The sequence below is a fragment of the Natator depressus genome, chromosome 26 (assembly GCF_965152275.1).
Source record: "Natator depressus isolate rNatDep1 chromosome 26, rNatDep2.hap1, whole genome shotgun sequence".
Taxonomy (NCBI): domain Eukaryota; kingdom Metazoa; phylum Chordata; order Testudines; family Cheloniidae; genus Natator; species Natator depressus.
Window position 1 is genome coordinate 14,470,488 of NC_134259.1, and position 19,257 is coordinate 14,489,744.

General features: G+C 48.9%; 1 protein-coding gene across 7 annotated transcripts in view; it reads right to left on the reverse strand.

Annotated features, from left to right (window-relative positions):
* Positions 1-18,828, reverse strand: part of KANSL3 (KAT8 regulatory NSL complex subunit 3) — a 55,955-nt gene extending 37,127 nt beyond the window's left edge. For 6 of the 7 annotated variants that reach the window (XM_074940170.1, XM_074940173.1, XM_074940177.1 and 3 more), the window contains exons 1-11: positions 18,716-18,828; positions 17,789-18,076; positions 12,636-12,806; positions 10,010-10,100; positions 9,508-9,693; positions 5,900-6,031; positions 5,032-5,148; positions 4,328-4,429; positions 4,139-4,210; positions 2,254-2,328; positions 1,015-1,172 (exon numbers count right to left, since the gene is read on the reverse strand). In XM_074940170.1, the coding sequence (XP_074796271.1) occupies positions 1,015-1,172; positions 2,254-2,328; positions 4,139-4,210; positions 4,328-4,429; positions 5,032-5,148; positions 5,900-6,031; positions 9,508-9,693; positions 10,010-10,100; positions 12,636-12,806; positions 17,789-18,003 (1,319 nt within the window). In that variant the 5' untranslated portion in view covers positions 18,004-18,076; positions 18,716-18,828. The remainder of the gene's footprint in view (positions 1-1,014; positions 1,173-2,253; positions 2,329-4,138; positions 4,211-4,327; positions 4,430-5,031; positions 5,149-5,899; positions 6,032-9,507; positions 9,694-10,009; positions 10,101-12,635; positions 12,807-17,788; positions 18,077-18,715) is intronic. The other variant, XM_074940171.1, reaches the window with a different exon arrangement.
* Positions 18,829-19,257: the final 429 nt, after the last annotated feature.

Here is a 19,257-nt window from a genome sequence, read left to right on the forward strand (position 1 = left end):
GCTGCATTTTCAACGCTGCTAGTCACTAATTTTGCATTTCACTCCCCTCCCCAGGTTTCTGATCACTCCTATTATATGCTCCTAGTTACATGTAACTGTTATGACAGCGCCTGCATAATTTGGCCGCCAGGCCTGATTCTCCTTTCACATTCATTTTATAGCAGTACAGCTCCATTGATTTCAATGGGGTTACTCAAGATTTACACCAGTGTAATTGGACAGGTGGCCCATGGCTTCCTGCCAGTCCCACAGCACCCTTTCTCCTGCTGACCACCTCCCAAAGGAGTGCCCTTTAGGATACTGCAATCAGCCAAAATCCACCTCCAAGAGCAGAGCCGAGAATGATTTGGAAAAGGAAAGTCTATAAAACTCAGGCTCTCTGGCCTTACACAAAGGGGATAATCGCTGCACCCAGGACTTTCAACTTGTCAGCGGAAAAGAATGCTGTCAGTCGGCTGCAGTTCATCACCCCACACGCACCCATCAGCCTCGCGTGACGAATGTTCATGTTAGCAAAAGGCAAAGCCTGTCAGCCCTGGAGAACTGAGTTTGCCATTTGCCCATGGAACAGAAAGAGCCTGGATGGCAGGAACAGCACAAGCTTCCCGCACACCCTGCCCTGCCTGCCTGCCTCCACCTTGATCTGGAAAAGGACGACTTTTGGCTCCAAAGGGGACAGTCCATTCTCTATGGCCAACTCAAGCTGCGACTGCTACAGTGTGTGCCACCCGTGACATGGACACGTGACCACTAGGAGCTGGGCCACGTCTTACCAACTCATTCCACATAGCTGGTTTGATGGCAATAAGTTTCTCCTCCCCCCAGCCTGGGCCTGATTTAACGTGACTACCCAGAAATAAAAGGCTCTTTATCCGGCTAGCCATCCAGACCCCATCTAATTTCAGAATGAAGTCCTAGAATCCTCATGCATGGCCCATGGGCCTGACCAGACATCGCTCAACGCTTCTGGGAGACAGCATCCCAACAGCATGGGACTATGTCGCAGAGCCATACCTCAGATTGTCATCAGCTCCTCCCACCACCACCAGGCTGTTATCAGCTCGGATTTTCTCTCGGAAATCTTCCATAGCTTCAGCGTTGCACTGCAAAGAATTCTGACCAACCACAAAGAGAACTGGGGTCTTCATGTCCAGCAGGGGGTCATCCACATCCTGCAGAAGCATGGGACAACGAGACAAACTAAAATTGAAGGACAGAGGGGCCATTGGGTGATAGAATACGAAGGCCCGGGACCTAACAACCTTTATGGGGCAAGTTAATACATTTATACTAGAGGCACTGAGCCAGAAACTCAGCTGATCTAAATCGGTGTCATTCCACTGACTTACCCCAGCTGAGATTGACCCACTATCAAGACAGCCACTCTCGCTGCATTTTCCCCCGTCACTGCAGTAGCTACCCAAATGCCATGCTAGATCGACTAACATGATGAAGTGAGCTGTAGCTCACGAAAGCTTATGCTCAAATAAATTTGTTAGTCTCTAAGGTGCCACAAGTCCTCCTTTTCTTTTTGGGAATACAGACGAACATGGCTGCTACTCTGACACCTAACATGCAAGAGTAAGTCGCAGGCCTGTACCATTCAGTCTCATGACTTTCCAAGTTATGCCCCAAAGGGGATATTCCCAGTGGGAAAATGTGGCCCTGAACAAGGTTTTGGTACAGAACTGTCCCCTGTATGGAACTCACTGCCTTCTATATGGAGGCAATACAGTGCCAGGGCCTACTCTTCTCACACAGCCCCCAAAGCTAGTCAGCTGAGTGGCACCAGGGTCCCAAGGTCACTCCTGAATCAGTCTCAGACAGGCCAGCTAACAAAGGAGCACATCAGGTCACCAGCTAAGTCTGCCTAAATTGGCGTTCTTGTTGCTGGGTGCAAAGCAAGGTGAGATCAGCAACTGTTTCTGGAGTGGGGCCTAAGAGGGGCTCTAGAGATGGGTCACAGGCACACAACTCTGCTGTCACACCAAGGATGCAGTCAAACCCTTAAGCTCCTTCCCTACCAGACTGCCCCACCATAATTCACTGCCCAGAGCCCGGATTGTTGGGACATGGCCCTCCATCACCCCAAACGCTAGATGGGCTCAGACACACTTGAAAATACTTGCAGGTGAAAATCAAACTTCAGACCCTTGCTCTTCTGGTTGGACTTTAAAACAAGTTCACAGATCCAGTGGCCTGGTTAACTAACCAATCCCGTCTTTTGAACTCTGACCACTGCTTTGGGCTTACCCCTCTGGGCCCATCCACTGTGAGCAGAGGGAATCCAAGGCACACAACTGCGGTGACGTACTCCACCACTGAGACCTAGAGAGACCAGCAAGACAGCATCATTACCCAGAGCCCTCCCAGAACAATCCCGCTCAGCATCAACATAGTTCGCAGAGCCCTTGCTGCTGGGCTCCCGCCATTGCACACACCTGGCTTTGACAATACCTCCCTCTAGCAAAGATCTCAAACTCCTCATTTGCCTGTGCCCAAAAAGATGGAGACTGCAACACAGGACCTCAGGATGGGAGGGAAAGGAGAGAAGCCCGCTCAGGGCTGTGGCGGAGAGAGGCGACCCCTCCCCACCGGCCCCAGCACAGACCTGCCCCAGACTGGCCATGGCCGGGGGAGAGGGGCCCCTCCCTCGGCCCGGCCCAGGCCCACCGGAGCTGCCGCAGCCTGGGAGAAGCACCTCTCCCCCTACCCCGAGCTGCTGTGGCAAGAAGGCTGGGGGGAGTCCTCTCTCCCCACAGCAGCCACGGGGCAGCCTGCATCCCCAAACCCCTCATCCCTGGCCCCACCCCAGAGCCCACACCCCAAACCCCTCATCCCCAACCCTGATGTGGTGTCACACATCATCTCCATATTGGTGCATGTAACAAAATTCATTCCGCACATGGACGTAAAAAATAAGGGAACACTGGGGCTGTGTATTGACAACAGGCAGACCACCAGTAAAGGACAGACTTTTAATCATAGAGTCACACATAATCCTAGATAACGCCAAACATCAGCTCACAAGAAGCTGGGGAACCAACTAATACAAGGCTTTACTTGGTGTGATTGCCAAATAGCAAGCTTCTTTCTATCACCCTGAAGTTAGATTCTTCCTGAGCTGCCTCTCCCTCCCTACGACCTGGATCTCCAAGCAGCTTGGAACCCATCATGCCACCCTCAGGTTCCACGCTCTGGAACTGTATTAATACTTTCTTTATCAAATCTTTTATTTTTAAAAAAATGTTCCCTTTATTTTTTTAGTTTACATTTCTAACACAGCACTGTACTGGCGTTTTTGTGTCTGTGCTGCTGCCTGATTGTGTACCTCCGGTTCCAAACGAGGTGCGTGGTTGACCGGTCAGTTCATGACTCTGAGGTTCTCCTGTACTTTACCCCACCCCCTTCTTGGTACTCTAGTGCTCATGCGGAGATTGCAAGAGGAAGAGAAAGCACAGTTATTCACTCTGGGAGGACCCTCTTCTCCTTTGCCTGTGCTCCTGGAATACAGAACCTCCCCTGAAGATACCGCGCCTGATTCCCATAGCTCACTTTTGCCTGGATGTAAGTGCAAACTGAACTCCAAGGGGCGGTACAACAGGGCAGAATCAGGCCATCTGTCTCAATGAGTGCTTCATGTTCTCGAAGAAAAGTGGGTCCTTTAACTCCAATACCCTGACAGAGTGACATATCTGGACCAGTCCGATATACTCACTGGGCTGCAACCATGTATCAAACCCCTACACCGGCATCTCCAACTCCACTCTTACCCATTGCCCTAGTTTGCCTTACCCAGTTCCCCACCGGCCACATCCACCTCAACTGCCACTAATCAACTTAACTTGCTCATCACCACTTGAACATTCAGTAACAAGGAGTGGTGAGGCAGGTGATCGGCCACACAAGTGCCTCCCTGGTAATACAAGAGCCAGGGAATATCCGGGTTCCTCGCTGTTTTATAAGTAGCTTGGACACACCTTAGGGCCACACTGTTCAGTTACCACCCGTGCCCAATCCAGCATGGGGCCGAGCGCTGAGAGGGCACTTGCGAATCAGAGCCAATCCAGGTGACCTTTATTCAAGAGGTACAGTGTAAAGTGGCCTCTGATAGGATGCAAGACAAGAAGTTACTTACGTGACAGGCCACCAAGGCTCCTGTGTTCCATCCAATCAGGATGATCGGCTTGTGGGTGAAATGGTTGTGAATCTGGCCGAGACAGAAGGAGGAGTGAGAGGAAAGGCAACAGTACAGTGCAGGCACAGTGACGGTCATGGGTGTTAGTGGCATACGTTACAGGCCCACCTAGGCTGCCCATACACTTACCTCCAGCACTTTGCCTCTGACTGCACCAATCATGTGTTCAAGACACTGCAACACTCCCACCCCGCTACCATTATTCAGCAGGTGGGTGGCAACAGGGATCACCTGGAACACAAGCCGCAAAGAGAGCACCGTATAAATCACAGCAGTTCCACTGTGGAGCAATATGTCCTGATGACCATTCGTATGGATGCTCTGACAGGGGTGAACACACAGAGTCAGGACTCAGGGGTTTACGGTCATTCCCCTACCAACCCACCCCACCTGCTACTGGCTTTTCTCCTAGAGTGCTCATGCAGTCAATGCACAAGGAAGGCTTCGAGCAGCACTTCACCCAGGCAGAAGACAGGCTACCAGACACCAAATAACCCCTTTCCCGTGACCTGTTTATACTGGAGAATCCCAGCCACACAGTCTTCAATCCACTCAATTGGGCAATCCCTGAAGCAGAATCATGTGCTAGGACAGTAGGTCTCCTGCTATGGCCCATGGCCGCAGAGGTGTGGAGAGCCCTGCCTGGAAGACCAAGCAGTGTGGGTCGCAGGGGAGCTGCTCCAGGGGAGGACCTAGCTGTTGGGTGTTTGACAGCAGTTGCAGGATCACAGAAGCCAGCTGAACAGCAGTCACACTGCCCCTAAATGCCCCTGAGGAGCTGCTAGTACGAACGTCAGCCCCTCCTCCCTTCAAAAACATGCCAAGTTACAAACCTTTCCCAGGCAGGAGAGCTGCGACTGCCAGAACCGGTGCCGGCGAGAGGTGGGGAACATAGAACTGGAGGGTCCGGAAGACGCAATCAGGATGAGAGGAGAACCAGGCAACTTGCTCTACAAAATTCACCGCAATAGAAAGATAAGACAAGCCGCTTCCTTTCCCTGAGACCTGCCCGCTCCCCCGCATCCTTAACAGGCCCAGGCATGGTCCCCAGGACAAGCCTGCGAAGAGTACCAGTCAAGCCACACCCTCCCCCCGGCTGCTCTGAGCAAACGACTCGGACATCTGCACCAGCACAGCACACACAGAGGAGTTTGTCAGGCTGAGCTACTGAAAAGCCGTGTGCAAGTTAAGACGGCAGATCATTTGAACCAGAGCTGCTACAAAGCCCAAACATGCACTCGAGCACCCTCTGCCACAGGTGCCAAGAACATGACATGACCAGCAGTACTTACGAGCACCAGTGATGATCTTGGAGCAACCCTTGCTAAACAATCAAACACAGCTAGGGATGATCGACAAAGGACAAGCCCAGCCCAGGCCTCCTAGGACAGGGGCTAAACAGCATCCCCAAGGCACAGACTGAAGGGAAAACTAGACCCCCTGCCTTGCTCATCTCAGAGAGAAAAAGCAGTATGGATTTCTCCAAGGACTGGGTCTGAAGGAGAAGAGGGCACTTGAGCACTTTGAAGACAGGAGGTACTCGGGGTAGAGACACCATGACAGAGACCATGATGCCGAGCGTACAAGAGAGACCTGGACGAAGAAGCACAGAGAGAGGACTGGGGAGAGCGAACAGATTCGGGCACCAATCAGACACTGAGCTGAGCCCCTCCCTCCTTGCAAGCCCAGGGATGTACTCACAGGTTTATTATGTGACAAGACACCCACAGCTGGGTCCCATGGTCTCTTCAGGAGGAGGGAGAGAGCCTCAGCCCCTGCTGCCCCTGTCTTTGTGGTGGACGAGAGCAGCATCCTGTCAATCAGGGTGGGGATCTGAAACCAAAGGCCAGACCATGGCTGAAGAAACTAATTAACCACACACCTGATATCCTATGGGATCTTCCTTCAGAATTGATTTCACTAGGCAGGTCAATGTCTATACCAGAGCATGGGAAATTCAGGTAGCTTTTCCCCAGCAACGGGAGAATGCACACCTGGCACTCCCCTGCCACACACACTATGGGGTACGAGTCCAGGGGCTAGTACTTGGGTTTTGCACTGCTGTGGAGGAGACCCAGAGCAGCACAGCTGGGATTGCCCAGGCCACAGCTCAGGAGGAGCTGTCTTCAGACACAGGTCCAGCCAAGTTGCCCTTTGGGGAATATTTGCTCGCAGACCATGACTGATGGACTACAGAGTTTGCATTTTCGCACATCAAGGAACTTGCTGACTCAGGGCACTGGAATTTAGTTGGAGAAAATGAGACCTTTAGAGCACAGAAATTGACCAGTAAATGTTCCCTCCTCAGGGCACTAGGTAAGGACAACACATCAGTGAACAGATGTCACTACCGATTCCAATACCTTTGTTAGCAGAGACTCATTCCGCAGATACTGCATGAGCACCAAGAAGTGTCAACCCACCAGAAGGGAGAGTCTGTATTTGATATATCTGCACGCTCTCGTCTCAACGTGCAACCTTCACCCCCAAACAGCTCCACTGGCTCTCCTTCATTGCAGTATCCAGTTAAATAAATGACCTCTTTGTTGTTAAAACCCTGCATGCACTTCTCCAGCCTCCTGACCAGACCTTGGCTGATTTCTGCCCTCTCTGCTCCCTCCACTCAACTAGCACTGAGCTCTTCTTTAATCCCTTTACAGCACCGCATCGCCGCTGCCACGGAAGCCTTCTCCTTTGCGCCTCCTGCCATCCGGTGGAACAATCTCCCTCTACTTCACAGACTCTCCGTTTTAGCAAGGGCTGTCGATTAATCGCAGTTAACCCAAGCAATTAACGCAAAACAAATTAATTAGCTTAAAAAAATCAGTCATCATTAATCACAGTTTTATTCGCACTGAAACACTAATAGAATACCAATTGAAATTTATTACAACTATCTTGGGTGTTTTTCTGAATTTTCAAGTATATTGATTTCAGTTACAACACACAATGCAAAGTGCTCACTTTATATTTTGTTTGATTAAAAATATTTGCACTGTAAAAACGGTCAGAAAAATAGTAGTGTTCGGTTCACCCCATACAAGTACTGTAGTGCAATCTCTATTGTGAAAATGCAACTTGCACATGTAGAAATTTTTTTTTTAACATAACTGCTCTCAAAAATAAAACAATGTAAAACTTTAGAGCCTACAAGTCCACTCAGTCCTACTTCTTATTCAGCCAATCGCTAAGACAAACGACTTTGTTTACATTTACAGGAGATAATGCTTCCTGCTTCTTATTTACATCACCTGAAAGTGAGAACAGGTGTTTGTATGGCACTGTTGTAGCTGGGGTTGCAAGGTATTTACGTGCCAGATATGCTAACCCAAGGTTCTCAAACTTCATTGCACTGCGACCCCTTTCTGACAACAAAAATTACTACACAACTCCAGGAGGGGGGGATTCAAACCTGAGCCCGCCCGAGCCCCATCGCCTCGGGTGGGGGGCCAAAGCCTGAACACCGGGGGGGCCAAAGCCCAAGGGCTTCAGCCCCAGGCAGGGGGCCTATAACCTGAGCCCTGTTGCCAGAGCTGAAGCCCTTGGGCTTCGGCTCCAGGACTCAGTAAGTCTAAGCCAGCCCTGGTGACCCCATTAAAAAGGGGTCGCAACCCACTTTCGGGTCCCGACCCAGTTTGAGAACCGCTGTGCTAAGCATTTGTATGCCCCTTCATGCTTCGACTTGTAGATTGCACCCTCTTTTTTACAGTGCAAATATTTGTAATAAAAAATAATAATTAGGGCTGTCAATCAATTGCAGTTAACGCATACGATTAACTCAAAACAAATTAACGCTTTTTTTTTTTTTTTTTTAACAAATGTTAACTGCACACCAGGGCCATCCTCGGGGGGGGCGCCAGTGCGTGCCTCAGGGCACGGGTGCCCCCCTACTGCCACCCTGCTCCATTGCTCCCCCAACACACACACACACACTTCCCCCACAACACCAAAAATATTTCAATAAGTGATATTCTATTATATTCTATTATTGCTTAACAATGCGATTAAAACTGCGATTAATCGCAACTGTGTTTTTAAATTGTTTGACGGCCCAAATCTTAGCTGATCTCTCTGCTGTAAATGTCTTTTTCAAACCTGCTCATCTTTCTGCACCTCTAATATTTATTGTATTTAACCATTTGGGGAGTTAGTTTGTACGACGGATGCTATGCAAAAGTACAGCTGTATTGTACCAATTCACCCTGCCTTCATGGGATGGGAACGTTGTACTGAAAGTGCTTATCCAAACAAATAAAACACACAATTCCACTTGAATTGAGAGAAAAAGATCAATTAATGAAGTTTTAGTAAAACACAACATTCCTGTAGCACCTTTCCTCAAAGTCTTCTCTGTTTGCCGAGAACATTTAACTGTGGCACGTGCCTCTTGCATACAAAGCATAAAAGAAGGTACTGAATAGTATTGCTACTAACACGATCACCCCCACCTTGCTCTGATCTCATGATTTTCAATCCATAGATCTCAAGCACTTTCCAAACTAGCTCAGTATCATTACTCCCATTTTATGTATGGGGAAACTGAGGCACAGAGGTGTGAGGAGACTTGGCCAAGGATATCCAACAGACCAGTGGCAGAGCAAGGAAAACAGCCCAAGTCCCCTTGTTCCTAGCACAGCACCTCCTAAGTCCCCTGTATTTCTCTGAATCACTTCCATAAAAGTTTAGAAACTCATATGTTACTATAACTCTCATCCCAGGAGCCCCAGGGGCTTTGCAAACTTAATTGTTTGTCAATTGTTTACAACCTGCCTGTAAAGTATTAGTCCTCTTTTACAAAAATCTATCTATCTACGATAACCGAGCACCCCTCATGCTATGCTGTATTTATTCTCCCAGCCCCTTCTGTGGCAGGGCAGAGCTGCTATCCTCATTTTACAGAGGGGAACTGAGGCACACAAAAAATAAGGGATTTGCCTGGGTTACACAGGAAGCCTGTGGCAGAGCGAAGAGCTGACCCAGCCTCTCCCAAGTCCCAGGCTAGTGGCCTCTCCTTTCCTCACTCTCTTGATAGGGCAACCAAGGCAGAAAGAGGTGAAGTGACACGCTGAAGATCACCCAGTACTGCCACAGAAAAACTAGGAGTCCTCCCTCCTAATCCTCAAGGCAAAAGCTCCCCAAGATAGCGCAGTGGGGAAAAGGGAAGGAGAACGGGGCAAAGAAGCTACTCTTCCCCCAGTCACCCAGAAAGGAGATCAATGTCCCCTCAGCTTCCCCCGAACAAACCATTTGAAGAGAAAGTGGTATTAAGTGAAAGCAAAGTACATTCCAGAACTCATTGTGTTTATCACCTTTCCCTTAAGTGTCTGCAGAGCATCCAGGTAAGCAGCCAACATAGGTAAACTGAGCGTCTCCACCAGTGTGGTGTGAAGCCACTGGATCAGCTTGGTGTCCCAGTTCACACTGGCCAGAGCTTGGCGGACCCGCCGGGCGCACTTGTCCACTGCTATCCTCCTCAGCACTGGCTCATTGCAAGCCTAAAAACAAGGGGAGCAGACCACATGGGCATAAGGAAAGTGAGTGTGCCAGGACCATACAGAATCCACCAGGGCAAAATTCGCTGCTACAGCCTCTGTTCCTCTGGTGAGTGAGCATGGGCCAATCCTTCTCCCACTGAAGACCACATTCTAATCCATACCAAAGCCATAAACGTGCTCATGGTGGAGGTTACAAGAGCTGAGGATCCAGACTGTCCTACGTTTCATGGCCGCTGCCAGGAAGGATTGGGTGCAGAAGGAGGCAATGCAGCTGCTGCAGCTTGAAGGAGAGGGGATGGGGGAAGAAAGATCTTACCCCTTCATTGGCCAAGCGGGCCAGCCTGTCAGATTGCAGGGCTTTAAGGATTTTATTAAATAGCTTGTTCTGGGCCATCGTCCAACCCGACCTGAAAGGAAATCCAAGAGGGTAGTTTAGATAGGATATAAAGAGTTTAGCTCAACATTACGTTTTTTCACTCCTAACTCTTAAAACGAAGCAGTAAGGGTGCAGGTAGGTAAGACCGTGCAGCTGATCTATCAGCTTTTAGCACCCAGGAGTTAATGGCTCCCACTCCTGCGCTCAGATCCCATGCCTCACGATCAATAATTATTGTCTCTACACTGTCTTATGGCTTTGGCTACATATATGATCTGGGCAATGCAGACTGAGGAAATACCATCCACCTTACGTGAAAGCTACCCACGCATCTATCATCAGAGGATGTCCAGATAGTCACGCTCAAGTCTCGTGGATGATCAGGAGCTGGAAGTGCCACCTTTGTCTTTACAGGCAGATTTCCCTCGGTTTGCAATGAGGATCTCACTCATGACCTCAGGGCTGTGGGGATTTTTCTGTGACTCTGGGAGGTTAGTTTACATTTACCAGAATTTTGTTTCTAAAATTTAAGATTATAATGAATATAAAGTTCACCCAGCAAGTCAGTGGTAAGCCAGGAACAGGCTAGGGCTATGTCTACACTACACAGCCTACATCAGCATATCCCCAAGGGCATACACAGCACACACCAACAGAAAGAGGTTTTCTGCTGGCCCAGGAACACCACCTCCCCAAATGACATTAGCGATGGTAACAGAAGCCCTCTGTCATTGACATAGCTGCATTTCCACTGGGGTTTTGTTGGCACAGCTGTGTCACTAGTGAGTTTGTTTTTTCACACCACTAACCAACACAGACCTGGGACTCAGAAGACCTGAATTCAATTCTCAGCTCTGTCACAGATTTCCTGTGTGATCTTGGCCAACACACATGTGGTGCCTCAGCTCCTCGTTGCTCCTCTGTCTCACAAGAGGCACTCAGACATTACAGTGTCGAGAGGCACTCAGACATTACACAACCGGGGACAAAAACCCACAGATAGATGGGTGACCTGCACTCTAGACGATTTCTAACCCCATTCCTTAGACAAAATATCACCTTTCCTTCCTAATAAACAAAGCACTCAGGCAGAAAAAGCATTTTCAAACAATGTTTTAAGAAGAAACACAGTTACTAGCTCCAGGCTTCAATCCAAATTACACATGCAGATGCAAAACTGATGTACAGTATCTTACACAGAACAGAAGAGTGTCTGCTTCAGACTACAGACAGTCTTCATAAGTTCTGAAGAGAAAGGCCTCTGTAAAGGAGACTGATGGCTAGCACATATAGAGAGGCAACTGAAAGCTCTTCCTAGGAATATTTTGCTTGATTGAAGACTGACTGAGGAAAAAAGGGAAGGGAGCTTGGACCAATGTGAACTCTCATGCAAGTGAAAAACAAGCAGCATCTGATCCAGTTGTACTTGTGTGCAAAATTCAGGGCAAACATGATACATTACATTTAGAAAGCCACAAGAATTAACAGGGGTCATAGTGGGGGAAAAGGACAGAAAATCCATTTATTTAGACTGGTAACTAAAGCCCCAGGAAGTGGCTAGACTATGAGCAACTGCAGCCTATCTTCAGATGTTGACTTCAGCGGCTCATATGTCATTGTAAAATTAACAGCTGGATTACACATTCCTTTGAATACCTGTGCAATGAAATAAGTGAAAGTTCCACAGTTTATAAAGGAACTAAAGTCTCAAATTACTGGGAATTCTGGGAAATGTATTTCTAGAAATCTGAACATAAGAAGAATACTAAAGAAAAAATAAAGCCCAGAAGGATGTGAAAAGTCACCTAAAGTGGAACAGTACATGTCTAGACACATTAAAACAAATAGAAAAACCAAACCAAGGCCCTCATCCTGCAAAACACTCACTGCCAAACACTGCATATATACAATCCCAATGCAAAAGCAAGAAAAGGCCTGCTGTCCAATGCACATTACAGAATAAACTAACCCTACGTCTGTGATCTACCCATCTTGTATCGCACAAGACAACATTACAGATCAGTCATTGGTTTTACATGAGAATGCAAGTCAGCTTAATGTCGGCAAATTAATAACACTTTGTCCTTTTATAGCTTTTTTTGCATCAGGACTTCAAAACACTCTACAAACATTAATTCTCCCAGGCAAACACAGAACCCAGAGACAGCATGGACTAGTGGCTAGGGCATGGACAGAGTCAGGAGACTCTTCCTAGCTCTGCCACTGACCTGCTATGGGAACCTGGGCAAGTCATTTCACCTCTGCCTCAGTTTCCCCCCCCCACACCCTTTGTATTGACCGCAGACTCCTTGGGGTAGGGACCCTTTCTTATCTGTATGCACAGTGCCTGGCACTATGGAGTCCCAATCTCGGCTCAGGCTCTCTATGCTAGCGTAATACAACCAACAAGAGGATTCCTGAATCCCAATCTTCCGCTAGGACCACTAGATCACTGTCTCTACGTACTACCATTTCCAAGTTGCTTATTTTGTTCCTCTTCCCAGCTAACAGCCTCTCGGTAAGCACTGCCGCACAGAAACCCCCCACAGCATCCCAGCCACGTGACCTGTTCATGTGTTCCTCCCAGTCATCGGGCGGAGGAGGGGCATCGGCATCCGTACGGGCAAAGATGACGTGGCGCTCACACTCGTTCATCACACTGCGCGCTTTCTGGTTGTCGTAGAGCGGGACAGGTGTGGGTGTGACAGTCTCCACGTCGATGGGGACATCCACCTCACTGAAAGGAGAGCTGGGATTTCAGAGAACAGGACCCTGCCGTATCACAGCAGCCTCAGAGCAGCTGGTTTCTCAACACAAAACAGGAACTGGAAACAACCTGCAGCGGGTTACAGGTACCTGCCTGCCAAGATGGAACTGAGACAGCACACCTGTGCCACCTGTCTGAAAGCACAAGGCTCCTTCAAGCTTATTTCATCCTCAGATATCGGACCATGACTGAGAGACAGCCTTTGAAGCTGCTGTCACTGGAGCAGAAGGTGGAATCGCGCTGTTTTCCATTGTATTTGTAACAGTGTTCTGCACCACTCTGTCTTGGGGCCAGGCTACGCTACAGAATCATAGAATATCAGGGTTGGAAGGGACCTCAGTAGGTCATCTAGTCCGACCCCCTGCTCAAAGCAGGACCAGTCCCCAATTTTTGCCCCAGATCCCTAAATGGCCCCCTCAAGGATTGAACTCACAACCCTGGGTTTAGCAGGCCAATGCTCAAACCACTGAGCTATCCTGGTAATACTATGAAATGTCATCTAACAACATGGTTGTCTCCTGACAAGGTTACTTGCAGCCTGTAGTGCTGATGAGCCCTGAATCAGGTTTTAACCATGTCTCCCAACCCACTCCAGTCATAGGCACAGATCCTGTAGCACACACCTGTGCGTCTGCATGATGTTCCAGTGAACTCAGTGGGACGCCATACACGCAGTGGTCCATGCTTGGAGATTTCCTAGCCCCACTGGGGCCTTCAATGGCCCGAGGTGGTAGCAGTTTGGTAACATGGGTCAAATACAGTTTAAGAACATAAGTACTGGTATACTGGATCAGACCAAAGGTCCACCTAATCCAATATCCTCTCTTCCGATGGCAGCCAGTGCCAAATCGTTCAAAGGGAACGAACGGAACAGGGCAATTTATCGAAGGACCCATCCCCTGTCATCCATTCCCAGCTTCTGGCAGTCAGGAGTTTAGGAACACCCAGAGCATAGGATTGCATCCCTGACTATCTTGGCTAATAGTCATTAATGGACCTAACCTTCACAAACTAATCTAATTCTTTTTCGGATTCAGATACATTTTTGGCTTTCACAGAATCCCCTGGCAATGAGCTCCGCAGGTGAACTGTGCGTTGTGTGAAGAAGTACTTCCTTTTGTTTGTTTTAAACCTCGTCTATTGATTTCATTAGATGACCTCTAGTTTTTGTGTTACGAGAAAGTATAAACACTTCTCTATTCACTTTCTCCACACATTTCATGATTTTATAGACCTCTATTGTATCCCCTCCCCCCTTTGTCATCTCTTTTCTAAGATGAACCATCCCAGTCTTTTGAATCTCTCCTCATATGGAAGCTGTTCCATACCCCTAATCATTTTTGTTCCCCTTTTCTGTACTTTTGCCAATACTAATCTATCTTCTTTGAAATGGGGCAACCAGAACTCCACCCAGTATTCAAGGTGTGGACGTACAATGGATTTCTCTAGTGGCATGATATTTTCTGTCTTATTATCTCTACCTTTCCTAATGGTTCCAAACATTGTTAGCTTTTTTGACTGCCGATGCACATTGACTGGATGGTTTCAGAGAACTATCCACAATGACCCCAAGATCTCTCTCGAGTGGTACAGCTAATTTAGACCCCATCATTTTGTAGATATAGTTGGGATTATTTTTTTAGTGTGCATTATTTTGCCCTTATCAACACTGCATTTCATCTACCATTTTGTAGCTCAGTCACCAAGTTTTGTGAGATCCCTTTGTAATTCTTCACAGTCAGTTTTGGACTTAACGATATTGGATCATTTTGTATTGTCTGCAATCTTTGCCACATCACTGTTTAACCCTTTTTTCCGATCATTTATGAATATGCTGCACAGCACTTGTCCCAGTACAGATCCTTGGGTGACACTGCTATTTACCACTCTCCATTGTGAAAAGTGACCATTTATTCCTACTCTTTGTTTTCCTATCTTTTAGCCAGTTACTGATCCAGAAAAGGACCTTCCCTTTTACCCCTTGACTGCTTACTTTGCTTAAGAGCCTTTGGTGTGGGACCTTGCTAACAGCTTTCTGAAAATTCAAGTATACCAAATCAGGTGAATCACCTTTGTCCGTATGCCTACTGACCCCCACAAAATATTCAAAGATCGGTGATGCATGATCTCCCTTTTCAAAAGCTGTGTTGTCTTTTCCCCAACATACTGTTTCATGAACATGTCTGATAACTCTGTTCTTTACTAAAGTTTCAACCAGTTTGCCTGCTGTTGAAGTTAGACTTTCCGGCCTGTAACTGCCAGGATTGTGTCTGGGGCCTCTTTTAATAATCGGGATTACATTAGCTGTCCTCCAGTCATCTGGTACAGAGGCTGATTTAAGCGTGAGGTTACATTCAAAAAATAGTTCTGCAATTTCATATCTGAGTGCCTTCAGAATTCTTGGGTGAATAGCACCTGGTCCTGGTGACTTCTTACTATTTAATTCATCAGTTTGTTCTACTGACAGCTCAATCTGGAACAGTTCCTCAAATTTGTCACCTAAAAAGAATGGCTCCAGTGTGGGAATCTCCCTCATATCCTCTGCAGTGAAGACCCATGCAAAGAATTCATTTAATGTGTTTGCAATGCCCTTGTCTTTCTTGAGTGCTCCTTTAGCACAGAGGTGGGTAAACTTTTTGGCCCGAGGGCCACATTGGGGTTGCAAAACTGTACGGAGGGCCGGGTAGGGAAGGCTGTGCCTCCCCAAATAGCCTGGCCCCCACCCCCTATCCGCCCCTGACTGCCCCCAACCCATCCAACCCCCCCACCTCCTTGTCCCCTGACCGCCCCCTCCCCCCCCCGGGACCCCACCCCCATCCAACCTCCCCACTCCCTGAAAAGGTGAAAAGTCAAAATCTTGAAAATTTACGTGACTTGAAAATGCAAAAAAGTTTCAGCTCAAGTCAATTCAAACATTTAATTTCAGTGTCTGGAGAAAAAGTAGAGAGGTAATTTCACTTCAATTTGGCACTGGTGCGACCACTGCTGGAATACTTTGACAAGTTCTGCCGCCCACAGTTCAAGAAGGGTGTTGATAAATTGGAGAGGGCTCAGAGAAGCGTCATGAGAATGATTAAAGGATTAGAAAACCTGCCTTACAGTGAGACATCAAGGAGCTCATCCTGTTTAGTATAACAAAGAGAAGATTAAAGGGTGACTTAATTACAGTCTATAACGGGTTCTCAAACTGGGGGTCATGACCTCTCAGGGGGTCACAAGGTTATTACGTGGGGGTTGTGAGCTGTCAGCCTCCACCCCCAAACCCCGCTTCACCTCCACCATTTATAACAGTATTAAATATAAAAAATGTGTTTTTAATTTATAGGGGGTGGGGGGGTCGCACTCAGAGACCTGCTGTGTGAAAGGGGTCACCAGTACAAAAATTTGAGAACCACTGGTCTACAAGTACCTACATGGGGAATAAATATGTGATAATGGATTCATCAGTGTAGCACAGTTGTTTTCAACCTGTGGTCCGCGGACCCCTGAGGGGCCGCAGAATATGTTTAAGGGGTCTGCAAAAGGTTGTTACCACTGAACTGTTTTCAACCTGTGGTCCACAGACACCTGGGGGCCCGCAGACTATGTCTAAGATTTCCAAATGGGTCCACATCTTCATTCAAAATTTTTTAGGGGCCCACAAATGAAAAAAGATTGAAAATCACTGATCTAGCAGAGAAAGGTCCAACACAATCCGATGGCTAGAAGCTGAAACTAGATAATTTTGGACTGAAAATAAGACATTATTCACAAACACACACACAAAAACGAGAGTAATTGACCATAGAACAATTTGCCAAAGATCGTGGTGGATTCTCCACCACCAACCATATTAAAATCAAGATTGGATGTTTTTCTAAAATATCAGCTCCAGGAATTACTTTGAGAAAGTTCTCTGTCCTCTGTTATACAGAAGGTTAAACCAGATGATCTGTCTGGCCTCAGAATATATGCATAATTTTGAACTGTTTCATTTCTATTTCAACCTTTTTAGTTTTTTTAGTTTGTTTTTTTACTGAATTAAATTCCAAAGTGACTTTTTGTTTTGAACTGAAAAACTGAATATTTCATTTTTTAAAAAAGTCAAAAGGGAACATGCTGATCATTCCAAAACATTTTTTTCAAACATTTTTCAAAAGGGGAAATTCAACTGCAACAGCTTCAGTTTAGAAAAATCAGCATTTTCTGACAAACATTTAATTGAAAACCTCCCACCCAGCTCAGTTAGCATGTGTTAATGTTTAAAAAAATCTACACTAGACAGCACAGGTTGCCCTCTAGGGGAGACCTTCTACAGCTAACATGTTCAAATACAAATTGTCCTGTCTAGACAATTGTCAGATGAAATTCAGTGTTGATAAATGCAAAGTAATACACATTGGAAAGCATAATCCCAACTCTACGTACCAAATGATGGGGTCTAAATTAGCTCTTATGACTCAAAAAAGAGATCTTGGAATAATGTGAAGTGGCAGTCAAAAAAGCGAACAGACTGTTGGGAATCTTTAAGAAAGGGATAGATAATAAAACAGAAAATGTCATATTGCCTCTCTATAAATCCATGCTACACCCACATCTGGAATACTGCACGTAGATCTGGTCGGGCAGGGATGGTGTCCCGAGCCTCTGTTTGCCAGAAGCTGGGAATGGGCGACAGGGGATGGATCACTTGATGATTCCCTGTTCTGTTCGTTCCATCTGGGGCACATGGCACTGGCCACTGTTGGAAGACAGGATACTGGGCTAGATGGACCTTTGGTTTGACCCAGTCTGGCCATTCTTATGTTCTTAGACTGGGGTTTCAACATGTGTTACCTAATGTGATAAAAAGCACCTTGTAAACAGACACAGAAAGCAAGGAGTGAACCATCAGAGCACAGGAAAGGAATATACAAGGTACGCGTGAACCCAAAGCCAATCAACTCAGTAGCACCAGAAAAGACTATGCTCACATGGTGCTGTCTTGGTGCCTCCTGGGGGTGACAAAGAGCATCCGAGTAGGCTGGGCACTGCTAGCATCGGGGTGGGCACTCCATGGCTTGGCATAGCTGTGGTCCAAGAAGACCAGGTCCAGCTCTCTCTCATGGACAGAGAGCTGGAAGAGCAACGAGGTTCCCATCCTCCTGGCTGAAGTCTGGAAGTCCCGCTCGCTGCCTCGGTACGACATGTCTTCTGGGGCGCCCCCGCTTCTAGCGCCAATGTAAATGCTTCTTACGGCTCCTCATCCTGTCCACCCTGCGCTGGGGCAACATGGGAGAAGGAGGTAAACACACTGTGGGGAAATGGCCCTTGCTGTATTGCCCCGTCCCCAACACAGATGACAAGGCAGAGCCCAGACAGAGCAGCCTCCCCCCACCAGACCCCGGGAGACAGACACCTCTGTGGCACGTTACGGCATCCAGCTCCAACCCCATAACACCCCCAGCCAAACAACCCAATGCCCTCTGCCCTTCAGATTCCCGCTGGCAGAGCATCTGGCACCACCCCCTCCCAAATCCCTCTTAATGCCCCCCACAGCCTGACCTCCTGCTGCAACACCCACCCAGCCAGCCAGCCTCCCTCGGGGCTGGGTGGGGAACTGCGGGTCGCGGGGGGGCAATGGCAGGTAGCAGGGGGAACTAGGTGGGGGCTGGGGGGCAGTGGGAGGTCTGGGGGGCAGGGCGGGGAGCTGGGGGGTAATGGCGGGTAGCAGGGGGGACTAGGTGGGGCGCTGGGGGTAGTGGAGGGCAATGGGGGGCGCGGGGAGGCAGTGGGAGGTCTGGGGGGCAGGGCGGGGAGCTGGCGGCACGGGGGGGCAATGGCGGGTAGCGGGGGGGGGGACTAGGGGGGGGGGCGCTGGGGGCAGTGGGGGGCGCGGGGGGGGGCGGGGCGGGACTCACCGCGCGGGGCGGATCCGCGCCTCCGGCGCTCGGCGTTTGCACTAGGCCTCGCCGCAGCCCCGGCCGCCCCGGCGCACTGCGCATGCTCCGCTCCGCTCCCACAAGACCCGGCTGCCGGGATTCCGGAGCGGAGCCGGCGGCGCTGAGACAACCCGGCGGGTGGGCCGCGACCCGCCCGGAGCGGAGCTGGCCGGCTCGCCGCCAGGCACGGCGGGGGGGCCCAGGGGCAGCGCTTGGGGAGCCGCGGGCGAGGGCAGCAGGCCGGAGACACCCGCGCCGGGGTGGCCCCCCCGAGCCATGGTGCCCATTGCCCAGACACAGCCCCCCCCCGAGCCATAGTGCCCCCCGAGCCATGGTGCCCATTGCCCAGACACAGGGCCCCCCCCATGGTGCCCACTGCCCAGACACAGGGCCCCCCAATGAGCCATGGCACCTACCACAAGACCATAGCTCCCCTGCCCCAGCATTTTTCGGGCAATACCGCTGGAGGCCTTTTTTGAACCGTGGGTCTAAGCTGCTTGCCCCACCGCCATCATCAGCCT